The sequence below is a fragment of the Bombina bombina genome, chromosome 4, assembly GCF_027579735.1.
Source record: "Bombina bombina isolate aBomBom1 chromosome 4, aBomBom1.pri, whole genome shotgun sequence".
In the NCBI taxonomy this organism is placed as follows: domain Eukaryota; kingdom Metazoa; phylum Chordata; class Amphibia; order Anura; family Bombinatoridae; genus Bombina; species Bombina bombina.
The window spans coordinates 830,791,749-830,803,564 of NC_069502.1; the positions used below are offsets into that span (position 1 = coordinate 830,791,749).

Consider the following 11,816-nt stretch of genomic DNA (forward strand, 5'->3'; position numbering starts at 1 on the left):
GATGTGGATTGCTGACAGGTGGCAAGAGTGAGACTCTGCCCAGCGAATTATCTTTGATACTTCCATCATTGCTAGGGAGCTTCTTGTCCCTCCCTGATGGTTGATGTAAGCTACAGTCGTGATGTTGTCCGACTGAAACCTGATGAACCCCCGAGTTGTCAACTGGGGCCAAGCCAGGAGGGCATTGAGAACTGCTCTCAATTCCAGAATGTTTATTGGCAGGAGACTCTCCTCCTGACTCCATTGTCCCTGAGCCTTCAGAGAATTCCAGACGGCACCCCAACCTAGAAGGCTGGCGTCTGTTGTTACAATTGTCCAGTCTGGTCTGCTGAATGGCATCCCCCTGGACAGATGTGGCCGAGAAAGCCACCATAGAAGAGAATTCTCTCTTGATCCAGATTCAGAGAAGGGGACAAGTCTGAGTAATCCCCATTCCACTGACTTAGCATGCACAGCTGCAGTGGTCTGAGGTGTAAGCGTGCAAAGGGTACTATGTCCATTGCCGCTACCATTAAGCCGATTACCTCCATGCATTGAGCCACTGACGGGTGTTGAATGGAATGAAGGGTGCGGCAAGCACTTTGAAGTCTTGTTAACCTGTCCTCTGTCAGGTAAATCTTCATTTCTACAGAATCTATAAGAGTCCCCAGGAAGGGAACTCTTGTGAGTGGAACGAGTGAACTTTTCCTTTCGTTCACCTTCCATCCATGTGACCTTAGAAAAGCCAGTACTAACTCTGTATGAGACTTGGCAGTTTGAAAGCTTGAAGCTTGTATCAGAATGTCGTCTAGGTACGGAGCTACCGAGATTCCCCGCGGTCTTAGTACCGCCAGAAGAGCACCCAGAACCTTTGTGAAGATTCTTGGAGCTGTAGCCAATCCGAATGGAAGAGCTACAAACTGGTAATGCCTGTCTAGGAAGGCAAACCTTAGGTACCGGTAATTATCTTTGTGAATCGGTATGTGAAGGTAAGCATCCTTTAAATCCACTGTGGTCATGTACTGACCCTTTTGGATCATGGGTAAAATTGTCCGAATAGTCTCCATTTTGAACGATGGAACTCTTAGGAATTTGTTTAGGATCTTTAAATCCAAGATTGGCCTGAAAGTTCCCTCTTTTTTGGGAACCACAAACAGATTTGAGTAAAACCCTAGTCCCTGTTCCGACCGTGGAACTGGATGGATTACTCCCATTAACAAAAGTTCTTGTACGCAGCGTAGAAACGCCTCTTTCTTTGTTTGGTTTGTTGACAACCTTGACAGATGAAATCTCTCTATTGGAGGAGAGTATTTGAAGTCCAGAAGGTATCCCTGAGATATTATCTCTAGCGCCCAGGGGTCCTGGACATCTCTTGCCCAAGCCTGGGCGAAGAGAGAAAGTCTGCCCCCCACTAGATCCGATCCCGGATCGGGGGCCCTCAATTCATGCTGTTTTAGGGGCAGCAGCAGGTTTCCTGGCCTGCTTGCCCTTGTTCCAAGACTGGTTAGGTCTCCAGCCTTGTCTGTAGCGAGCAACAGATCCTTCTTGTTTTGGAGCAGTGGAAGTTGATGTTGCTCCTGCTTTGAAATTCCGAAAGGAACGAAAATTAGACTGTCTAGCCTTAGGTTTGGCTCTGTCTTGAGGCAGGGCGTGGCCTTTCAAACCGGGCCCAAATAAGGTCTGCCCTTTGAAAGGTATATTAAGTAATTTGGACTTAGAAGTTACATCAGCTGACCAGGATTTTAGCCACAGTGCTCTGCGCGCCTGAATGGCGAATCCGGAATTCTTAGCCGTAAGTTTAGTTAAATGTACTACGGCTTCCGAAATGAATGAATTAGCTAGCTTAAGGATTCTAAGCCTGTCCGTAATGTCGTCCAGAGTAGCTGAACTAATGTTCTCTTCCAGAGACTCAATCCAGAATGCCGCTGCAGCCGAGACCGGCGCAATGCATGCAAGGGGTTGCAATATAAAACCTTGTTGAACAAACATTTTCTTAAGGTAACCCTCTAACTTTTTATCCATTGGATCTGAAAAGGCACAGCTATCCTCCACCGGGATAGTGGTACGCTTAGCTAAAGTAGAAACTGCTCCCTCCACCTTAGGGACCGTTTGCCATAAGTCCCGTGTGGTGGTGTCTATTGGAAACATCTTTCTAAATATCGGAGGGGGTGAGAACGGCACACCGGGTTTATCCCACTCCTTAGTAATAATTTCAGTTAGTCTCTTAGGTATAGGAAAAACGTCAGTACTTGTTGGTACAGCAAAATATTTATCCAACCTACACATTTTCTCTGGTATTGCAACTGTGTTACAATCATTCAGAGCCGCTAACACCTCCCCTAGTAATACACGGAGGTTTTCCAGCTTAAATTTAAAATTTGAAATATCTGAATCCAATCTGTTTGGATCAGAACCGTCAGCCGCAGAATGAAGCTCTCCGTCCTCATGTTCTGCAAGTTGTGACGCAGTATCTGACATGGCCCTAGCATTATCAGCGCACTCTGTTCTCACCCCAGAGTGATCACGCTTGCCTCTTAGCTCTGGTAATTTAGCCAAAACCTCAGTCATAACAGTAGCCATATCTTGTAATGTTATTTGTAATGGCCGCCCAGATGTACTGGGCGCCACAATATCGCGCACCTCCCGAGCGGGAGATGCAGGTACTGTCACGTGAGGCGAGTTAGTCGGCATAACTCTCCCCTCGTTGTTTGGTGAAATTTGTTCAATTTGTACAGATTGACTTTTATTTAAAGTAGCATCAATACAGTTAGTACATAAATTTCTATTGGGCTCCACTTTGGCATTAGCACAAATAGTACAGGTCTCTTCCTCTGAATCAGACATGTTTAACACACTAGCAACTAAACTTGCAACTTGGAAATATTATTCAAGTAAAATACAATGAAAAACGTACTGTGCCTAAGAAGCACAGAAAGATATATGACAGTTGAAATCAATAAACTGAAAAGGTTACAGCATCAATCTTTGTAAAACAAAACACAATTTTAGCAAAGGCTTGTTCCCATTAGCACAGATAACTAACCCTGATGGCAGAAAAAAAAGTTAAAGAATAAACGTTTTTTATCACAGTCAACTACAATCTCACAGCTCTGTTGTGAAGATTACTTCCCTCAAACAAGTTTTGAAGACCCCTGAGTTCTGTAGAGATGAACCGGAACATGCAGGAAAAACAATGAGCTTCTGACTGAAATTTTTGATGCGTAGCAAAAGCGCCAAAAAAGGCCCCTCCCCCTCACACACAACAGTGAGAGAGATCAGTAAACTGTCAGAATTAGATCAAGCAACTGCCAAGTGGAAAAATAGTGCCCAAACATTTTATTCACCCAGTACCTCAGAAAATGAAAACGATTTTACATTCTAGCAAAAACGTTTAACATAAATTAAGAGTTATTAAAAAGCCTGTTGCTTGCAAATAGGCTAAAGTCTTATATACACAGAGTAATTCCAGTGAAGTACCATTCCCCAGAATACTCAAATGTAAAATATACATACATGATATTATATCGGTATGGCAGGATTTTCTCATCAATTCCATTGTCAGAAAATAAAAGCTGCTACATACCTCTTTGCAGATTAATCTGCCCGCTGTCCCCTGATCTGAAGATTACCTCTCCTCAGATGGCCGAGAAACAGCAATATGATCTTAACTACTCCGGCTAAAATCATAGTAAAAACTCTGGTAGATTCTTCTTCAAATTCTACCAGAGAAGGAATAACACACTCCGGTGCTATTAAAAAAATAACAAACTTTTGATTGAAGAAATAAAACTAAATAAAATCACCATAGTCCTCTCACACATCCTATCTAGTCGTTGGGTGCAAGAGAATGACTGGGAGTGACGTAGAGGGGAGGAGCTATATGCAGCTCTGCTGGGTGAATCCTCTTGCACTTCCTGTTGGGTAATATCCCAGAAGTAATGATGACCCGTGGACTGATCACACTTAACAGAAGAAAAGGGTATTGCAGTGATGCCTTAATATTGAGGCATCACTGCAATACCCTGAGAGAAGCGATAGCAATTGCTTCCAGCGCTCATTTTCACAGAGGACGTACCAGGTACGTCAATTGTCATTAACTGACAGTTTTTGCAGGATGTACCTGGTACGTCCTCTGTCATTAAGGGGTTAATGATCCATTGACTTACATTTTAGCCAATTAATGCAGTGTCTGCCACAATCCACGGGCTTGATCACAATGTTATCTATATGGTTTACATGAACTAACTCTCCCCTGTTGTGAAAAGCAAATAAAAAAGCATGTGATAAGAGGCGGCCTTCAAGGGCTTAGAAATTATCATATGAGCCTTCCTAGGTTTAGCTTTCAACTAAGAATACCAAGAGAACAAATCAAAATTGGTGATTAAAGTAAATTGGAAAGTTGTTTATTTATTCCCTAGCTTTTGAGTGCTGATGATTTTATTTGCTCTGTTTCTGTTTTTATTGTACTGTGGTTGAGACCAGTATTTTAATCCTCTAACTTTTATGGTTTCCAAGCACATCCCAGTTTTTCCTATTTCTATCTAAGAACTGTCACTTTTTTAATCTGTTTGTTATCTAGACTTTTGGGAACTTGTAAATATCTGTGTTCAAATGAATTGCAAATCCTGCCAGATGTTTGAGTGATTATAGCACAGCACTCTGGGGATAAATGTAATATCTGCAAAACTACTTAAATCAACTCTATAATGCAGCATTATAGTGGATTGAAGTAGTTTTACTGAGGCTGCATCCATTAAATTTAATCCCAGTGCACTATTATCACTCAAAAAATAAAATACTCTATTTATGACAGAGTCAATGTTTCCAGGGACAAGAAAAGCTCTGTCTACTGTCTTTCCTTTAGCTAGTGATGATACTTAAAGGGACAGTCTACTCCCATCCCTTTATTACCCATTCTCCAGTTTTGCATAACCAACACTGTTATATGAATACACTTTTTACCTCTGTGATTACCTTTTATGTAAGCCTCTGTAAACGGCAGACTTGCATTTTAGCCAATCAGTGTGGACTAAGTAATTCCATGGGAGTGAGCACAATGTTATCTATATGACACACATGAACTAGTACTGTTTAGCTGTGGAAAACTGTCAAAATAGACTAAGATAAGTGACAGCCTTCAAGGGCTTAGAAATTAGCATATGAGCCTAACTAGGTTTAGTGTTCAACAAGGAATACTAAAAGAACAAAGCAAATTTGATGATAAAAGTAAATTGTAAAGTTGTTGCAAATTACATGCCCTATCTGAATTATGAAAGTTTAATTTTTACTTGACTTTCTTAGACAACTCAGAACTTACCTGGAGTAGTTTAAAACAGCATTAGCATTTTTAGAACTAAACATATATTTGCCCTCATACATAGGCTAATAAAGTTTATTATTATTTAAAATAAAGTCATAATGTATTCTCAGTTGTTATTCATTAAAGAGACATGGAAGTCAAAATGAAACTTTCATGATTCAAAGTGATTTTAAGGGTCTTTTAATTGACTTATATGATCAAATTTACTTCATTCTATTGGTAGTTTTAGAATACATACCTAGGTATGCTCAGGACTCAGGAGCAGTAATACACATTTACTATTGGGAGCTAACTGGTGACTGTTAACTACACACCTGCCTCTTGTCATAGGCTCACCTGGTGGATTCAGAAATATCTCTGGAGCTGACTTGAACAATGTGTTATACGGGCAATAGTGCAATAATAAAAATTTTAAATTGTTTGAACTCTAGAAGTGGCAAATCAATGTCACATTTGTTCCCTTTAAATCTTTCAAAATGTGTCTGAGCAGAGATTTAGATGTTAAAGGGACACTGAACCTAATTTTTTTCTTTCGTAATTCAGATAGAGCATGCAATTTTAAACAACTTTCTAATTTACTACTATTATCAATTTTTCTTTGTTCTCTTGCTATCTTTATTTGAAAAAGAAGGCATCTAAGCATTTTTCTTGGTTCAGACTTCTGGACAGCACTTTTTTATTGGTGGATGAATTTATCCACCAATCAGCAAGGACAACCCAGGTTATTCACCAAAAATGGGCTGGCATCTAAACTTACATTCTTGCATTTCAAATAAAGATACCAAGAGAATAAAGAACATTAGATAATAGGAGTAAATTAGAAAGTTGCTTAAAATGTCATGCTCTATCTGAATCACGAAAGAAAATATTTGGGTTCAGTGTCCCTTTAAACTGTAGAAAATATCAATGCTGCTAACTGTAGTGAACTGGCACGTGTGTAACTTGTTGCACGTGCACCTAATCTCTGGCTTTGGGCTACTATGTCCTGCTTAAATTGTTTGAACTCTAGAAGAGGCAAATCTTTTTATTTAACATATTTTTCAGTGTAAATCCTGCCTGGTGACATGGGACATGTATTAAACTGCAGAAAATGTTAATGTTTGTTGTTTACTGCACTGAACATGTGATAGTTGCATTTAACTCGAGTTACCCTTTTTTTTGGGCTACTAATGTCATTTTATCTTATTGACGTCATAAATGTGGAAAAGTATGTGGCAAAACATCTTAAAATATTTAATATAGCTTGTGTCATTAACCAATATAGTTTTTCTGTTATATTTTCTGGGTGAAGTTTTGTAGATAAAAAAAATCTCCCTTATTTTTTCCAAAAAAGTTGGCAACCCTAACATACACACACATATATACACACACAAAACATATACACACACACATACACACACAAGCATGCACACATATATACAAACATACACATATATATATATATATATACAAACATACACATATATACAAACATACACACACACACATATATATACAAACATACACACATATATACACAAACATATTTACAAACATACACATATATACAAACATGCACACACACATATATATACACACACACACACACACACATACACCCATATACACATACATAAACACATACATATATATATATATATATATATATTACACATACAAACACACATACACAAACATACACACATATATTTATATATATATACAAACAAAGAGGTATCAGCGCACATCCATTTTCAAAAGCACAACATATTTTTTACTGCTGCAAAAAATTGCCTGCATATACATCTAGAGACAACTATCTTTTTTTAAAAAATATTGTGAACTTAGTCACACAATATGGCCATATTTTGCTTAGCCAGTCACCGCTTAAATATAATATGGCAAAATATGGCCATATTGTGTGACTAAGTTCCCAATATTTTTTAAAAAAAGATAGTTGTCTCTAGATGTATATGCAGGCAATTTTTTGCAGCAGTAAAAAATGTTGTGCTTTTGAAAATGGATGTGCGCTGATACCTCTTTGTTTGTGTAATTACTGGGTCATATTGGCAGCACTCCCAGATGTTGATTTAAACTTTTTGTAAGGTGTGCTTAAAAACCAAATTTTGTATGTATGTATATATATATATATATATATATATATATATATTTATTTATATATATATATATATATATATATATATATATATATATATACACACACATACACACACACAGATTCCACATACACTCACATAAGAAACCATTACATCTCTGTTACCATAACATGCTAATAAACATAACATGACATTTCACACTATAAAGTTTTCACTGTCTCTTTAATTCGTCCCATCCCTGCTTTAAATTGTTTTGCATCTTTGTAGCTCATAGAGAGAAAGAGAGCTGTGTTAGTTTTTCCCTCCCCCATCAGGATGATTTGTAGTCTCTGATTAACCACACCCTGTGCTGCATAATAAGACACTTTCCTTTCAGTTTCATTTCCTGCTTCTGGAACATGGCGCCTGCTGTCCTGAGAGAGGAGCTAACCTGCCCCATCTGCCTGAGCATTTTTAAAGATCCTGTACTACTGAGATGTGGCCATAACTTCTGCCTGGGCTGTATTGAGAAAGTGCTGCGTACCCAGGATATATTAAGTGTTTATATCTGTCCTCTGTGCAGCAAACGGTTTACTAACAGACCTGCACTGCAGAGGAACCTGAAGTTATGTAACATAGTAGGAGTTGTATTTCCTACTCATCAAGGGACACATTCTGGGGTTTTCTGCACTTACTGTATTCTCTCTCCTGTACCTGCTACTAAATCCTGTCTGCATTGTGAGGCTTCTCTGTGTGATGCCCACCTGAGGGTACACAGCAAGTCTGAGGAACATGTGTTCACTGAGCCCACCACTTCCTGGGGTAACAGAAAATGTTCCATCCACAAGAAGCTGCTGGAATATTACTGCACAGAGGATGCTGCCTGTATCTGCGCGTCCTGCTCCCTGGCCGGAGAGCACAGAGGACACCAGGTGGAGCTGCTGAATGAGGCTTCTGAGAAGAAGAAACAGAAACTGATAGATGTTCTGCAGAAACTGACCACAAAGAGAGAGAAGACTGAGAAAAGAGTCCAGAGTCTGAAAAGCAGCTGGTGTAACACAGCGACTCACTGCTCTGATTAGGGACATCAGGAAGCAGCTGGAAGACCTAGAGAAACAAGTCCTGAGTGACCTCACCCGGCAGCAGGAGCAGGTTTTACTGCCAATATCTGATCTGATCCAGCAGCTGCAAAAAGAGAAGGATGAGCTGACCAGGAAGATGTGTCACATTAGGAAGCTGTTTAACATGACTGACCCATTAACTCTTTTACAAGAACAGGAATCACACAGAGCTGACTTTTGTGGTGCTGAGAAGGGAGATAATGAGGACTCAGAGAGAGATGATAAACAGGTCCCTGCTGGAGAGGATTTGGGTGAGGGTTTGATCTCTGTAACCTTATACAGAGGTTTAGCTGATATTGTGACTGATATAAAAAAAAGACTCTATGTACAGGTGACATCAGATATATTGCTGGATGTAAACACAGCTCCTAATACTGTAAATGTATCTGGTGACTTAAAAACTGCATCCTGGACAGAATTAAACCAGGAGTGGGCAGAATCGTCACAGAGATTTACAGATAATGTTCCTCAGGTATTAAGCACCAGGAGCTTTTCCTCAGGACAACATTACTGGGAAGTGGCAACTAGTGAGGAAGGGGAATGGGGTTTGGCAGTTTGTTATCCCAGTATAGAAAGACAGGGAGATGCGTCTGAGCTAGGAAAGAATAACAAGTCCTGGGCATTGTATGGTAACAAGAACAAATGTACAGTTGTACATAACACAATAATCTCCCCATTATCTCACTGTCTATCCTGTGACAGAGTAGGAATACTGCTGGACTATGAGGGTGGGCGTCTGTCCTTTTATGAGCTGTCTGACCCAATCAAACACTTACAAACCGTCACTGCTACCTTCACTGAACCTCTTCATGCTGCATTTTGGGTAGGATTACATGCCAGGGTGAGCATCATGACCTAGATACCCCGACAATAATAATAAAAATACTGCCTGTAAGCCAGTAATGTTTGTGTATTGTGCACATTGTGTATAAACTGTATAGAAGATAAAATATTTGTGCAAGAAAGATTGGTCTCCTTACATTATTATAAGCAGCTGTATATATGGCACCAACATAAACTGAAGCGCAGTACACAAAGGGTACACAGTAATTAGTCACATAAAGTGACACGTAAGTTAATTAAAATAACAGGTTATTAAAATGTGTATAATGTTATATGTATGATACACACATTTGCTTATCTTAAATATAGACACTTATATACTTACAGACTTATATATGTATAATCACATATACACATAAAACACACACAAACATGTTTAAAGGGACGGCAAACACTTTCTGTACTTAGTAAAACATTACCCACTTCCCATACAATTTAACTCTAAATACTGAGGGTTTTTAAGTTTTAGAACTGGAAGTGCACTGCAAATTTCTCAAAGCTAACCCTGCTACATACATTTTGCAAATTGGACTCAGCAGTAGATGTTACAAGCTGAAATGAAAGCCAATGCCCTTTTTTGCTAAAGTAACGACTGCGTAGCCTTTTCTTCTGCAGAAGCAAGCCCTGATTGGTTTCTCCAAATAAGGCAAGCAGTGAGTGGAGTTTGGCTGTTGAAACACAAGTGCAGCAAACAAAGTGTTAATTTGTGTAGTAAATACTTATCTGATATGCTATTCTATAGCAAGTTGTAATTACAAGGTGTGTCGCTTTAACACACATAAACCCACAGGTACAAATAATGAAATACCACACAACAGACACAAACCTGTGCAGATTCATATAAGCACACATGTGCACTTATACAAACACACACATCAATATAAATATATATATATATATATATATATATATAAACACACACCACAAGCACTTATACATGCATATTAGCACACACAATCGCATGCATACACACATTCATATAAATGCATATTAGCACACACACGTGTGTGTATATATTATATATATACACACACACATGCATATTAGCAAATATACATGGATATTTAGCACACACACACATATATATATATAGCAGGCACGCAAACATACACACGCGCATATTAGCACACACATACATACAAATGCATATTAGCACACACAATCACACACATACAGTATACATGCATATTAGCACACACATACATACAAATGCATATTAGCACACACAATCACACACATATACATGCATACTAGCGCACACACACAATCACACACATATACTTGCATATTAGCACACACACATACATGCATATTAGTACATACATACATACAAATGCATATTAGCACACAGACTATCACACACACATGCATATTAGCACACACATTCACACACATACATATATATGCATGCATATTAGCAAGCACACAATCACATGCATATTAGCACACACACAATCCAACACATACACACACACACACACACATATATATATATATATATATATATACATGCATATTAGCACACACACATACATGCATATTAGCACACACACAATCCAACACATATACACACACACACATATATATATACAGGGAGTGCAGAATTATTAGGCAAGTTGTATTTTTGAGGATTAATTTTATTATTGAACAACAACCATGTTCTCAATGAAACCAATATAACATCTCAACATTCACAAATATACATTTCTGACATTCAAAAACAAAACAAAAACAAATCAGTGACCAATATAGCCACCTTTCTTTGCAAGGACACTCAAAAGCCTGCCATCCATGGATTCTGTCAGTGTTTTGATCTGTTCACCATCAACATTGCGTGCAGCAACAACCACAGCCTCCCAGACACTGTTCAGAGAGGTGTACTGTTTTCCCTCCTTGTAAATCTCACATTTGATGATGGACCACAGGTTCTCAATGGGGTTCAGATCAGGTGAACAAGGAGGCCATGTCATTAGATTTTCTTCTTTTATACCCTTTCTTGCCAGCCACGCTGTGGAGTACTTGGACGCATGTGATGGAGCATTGTCCTGCATGAAAATCATGTTTTTCTTGAAGGATGCAGACTTCTACCTGTACCACTGCTTGAAGAAGGTGTCTTCCAGAAACTGGCAGTAGGACTGGGAGTTGAGCTTGACTCCATCCTCAACCCGAAAAGGCCCCACAAGCTCATCTTTGATGATACCAGCCCAAACCAGTACTCCACCTCCACCTTGCTGGCATCTGAGTCGGACTGGAGCTCTCTCTGCCCTTTACCAATCCAGCCACGGGCTCATCCATCTGGCCCATCAAGACTCACTCTCATTTCATCAGTCCATAAAACCTTAGAAAAATCAGTCTTGAGATATTTCTTGGCCCAGTCTTGACGTTTCAACTTGTGTGTCTTGTTCAGTGGTGGTCGTCTTTCAGCCTTTCTTACCTTGGCCATGTCTCTGAGTATTGCACACCTTGTGCTTTTGGGCA

At 39.2% G+C, this 11,816-nt stretch overlaps 1 protein-coding gene across 1 annotated transcript; it reads left to right on the forward strand.

Annotated features, from left to right (window-relative positions):
* The first annotated feature begins 7,793 nt into the window (after nucleotides 1–7,793).
* Nucleotides 7,794–9,354, forward strand: LOC128657932 (E3 ubiquitin/ISG15 ligase TRIM25-like). Its single transcript, XM_053712355.1, has 2 exons — nucleotides 7,794–8,435; nucleotides 8,653–9,354. Exons 1-2 carry the CDS (start codon nucleotides 7,794–7,796, stop codon nucleotides 9,352–9,354), a joined length of 1,344 nt encoding a protein of 447 aa, XP_053568330.1.
* Nucleotides 9,355–11,816: the final 2,462 nt, after the last annotated feature.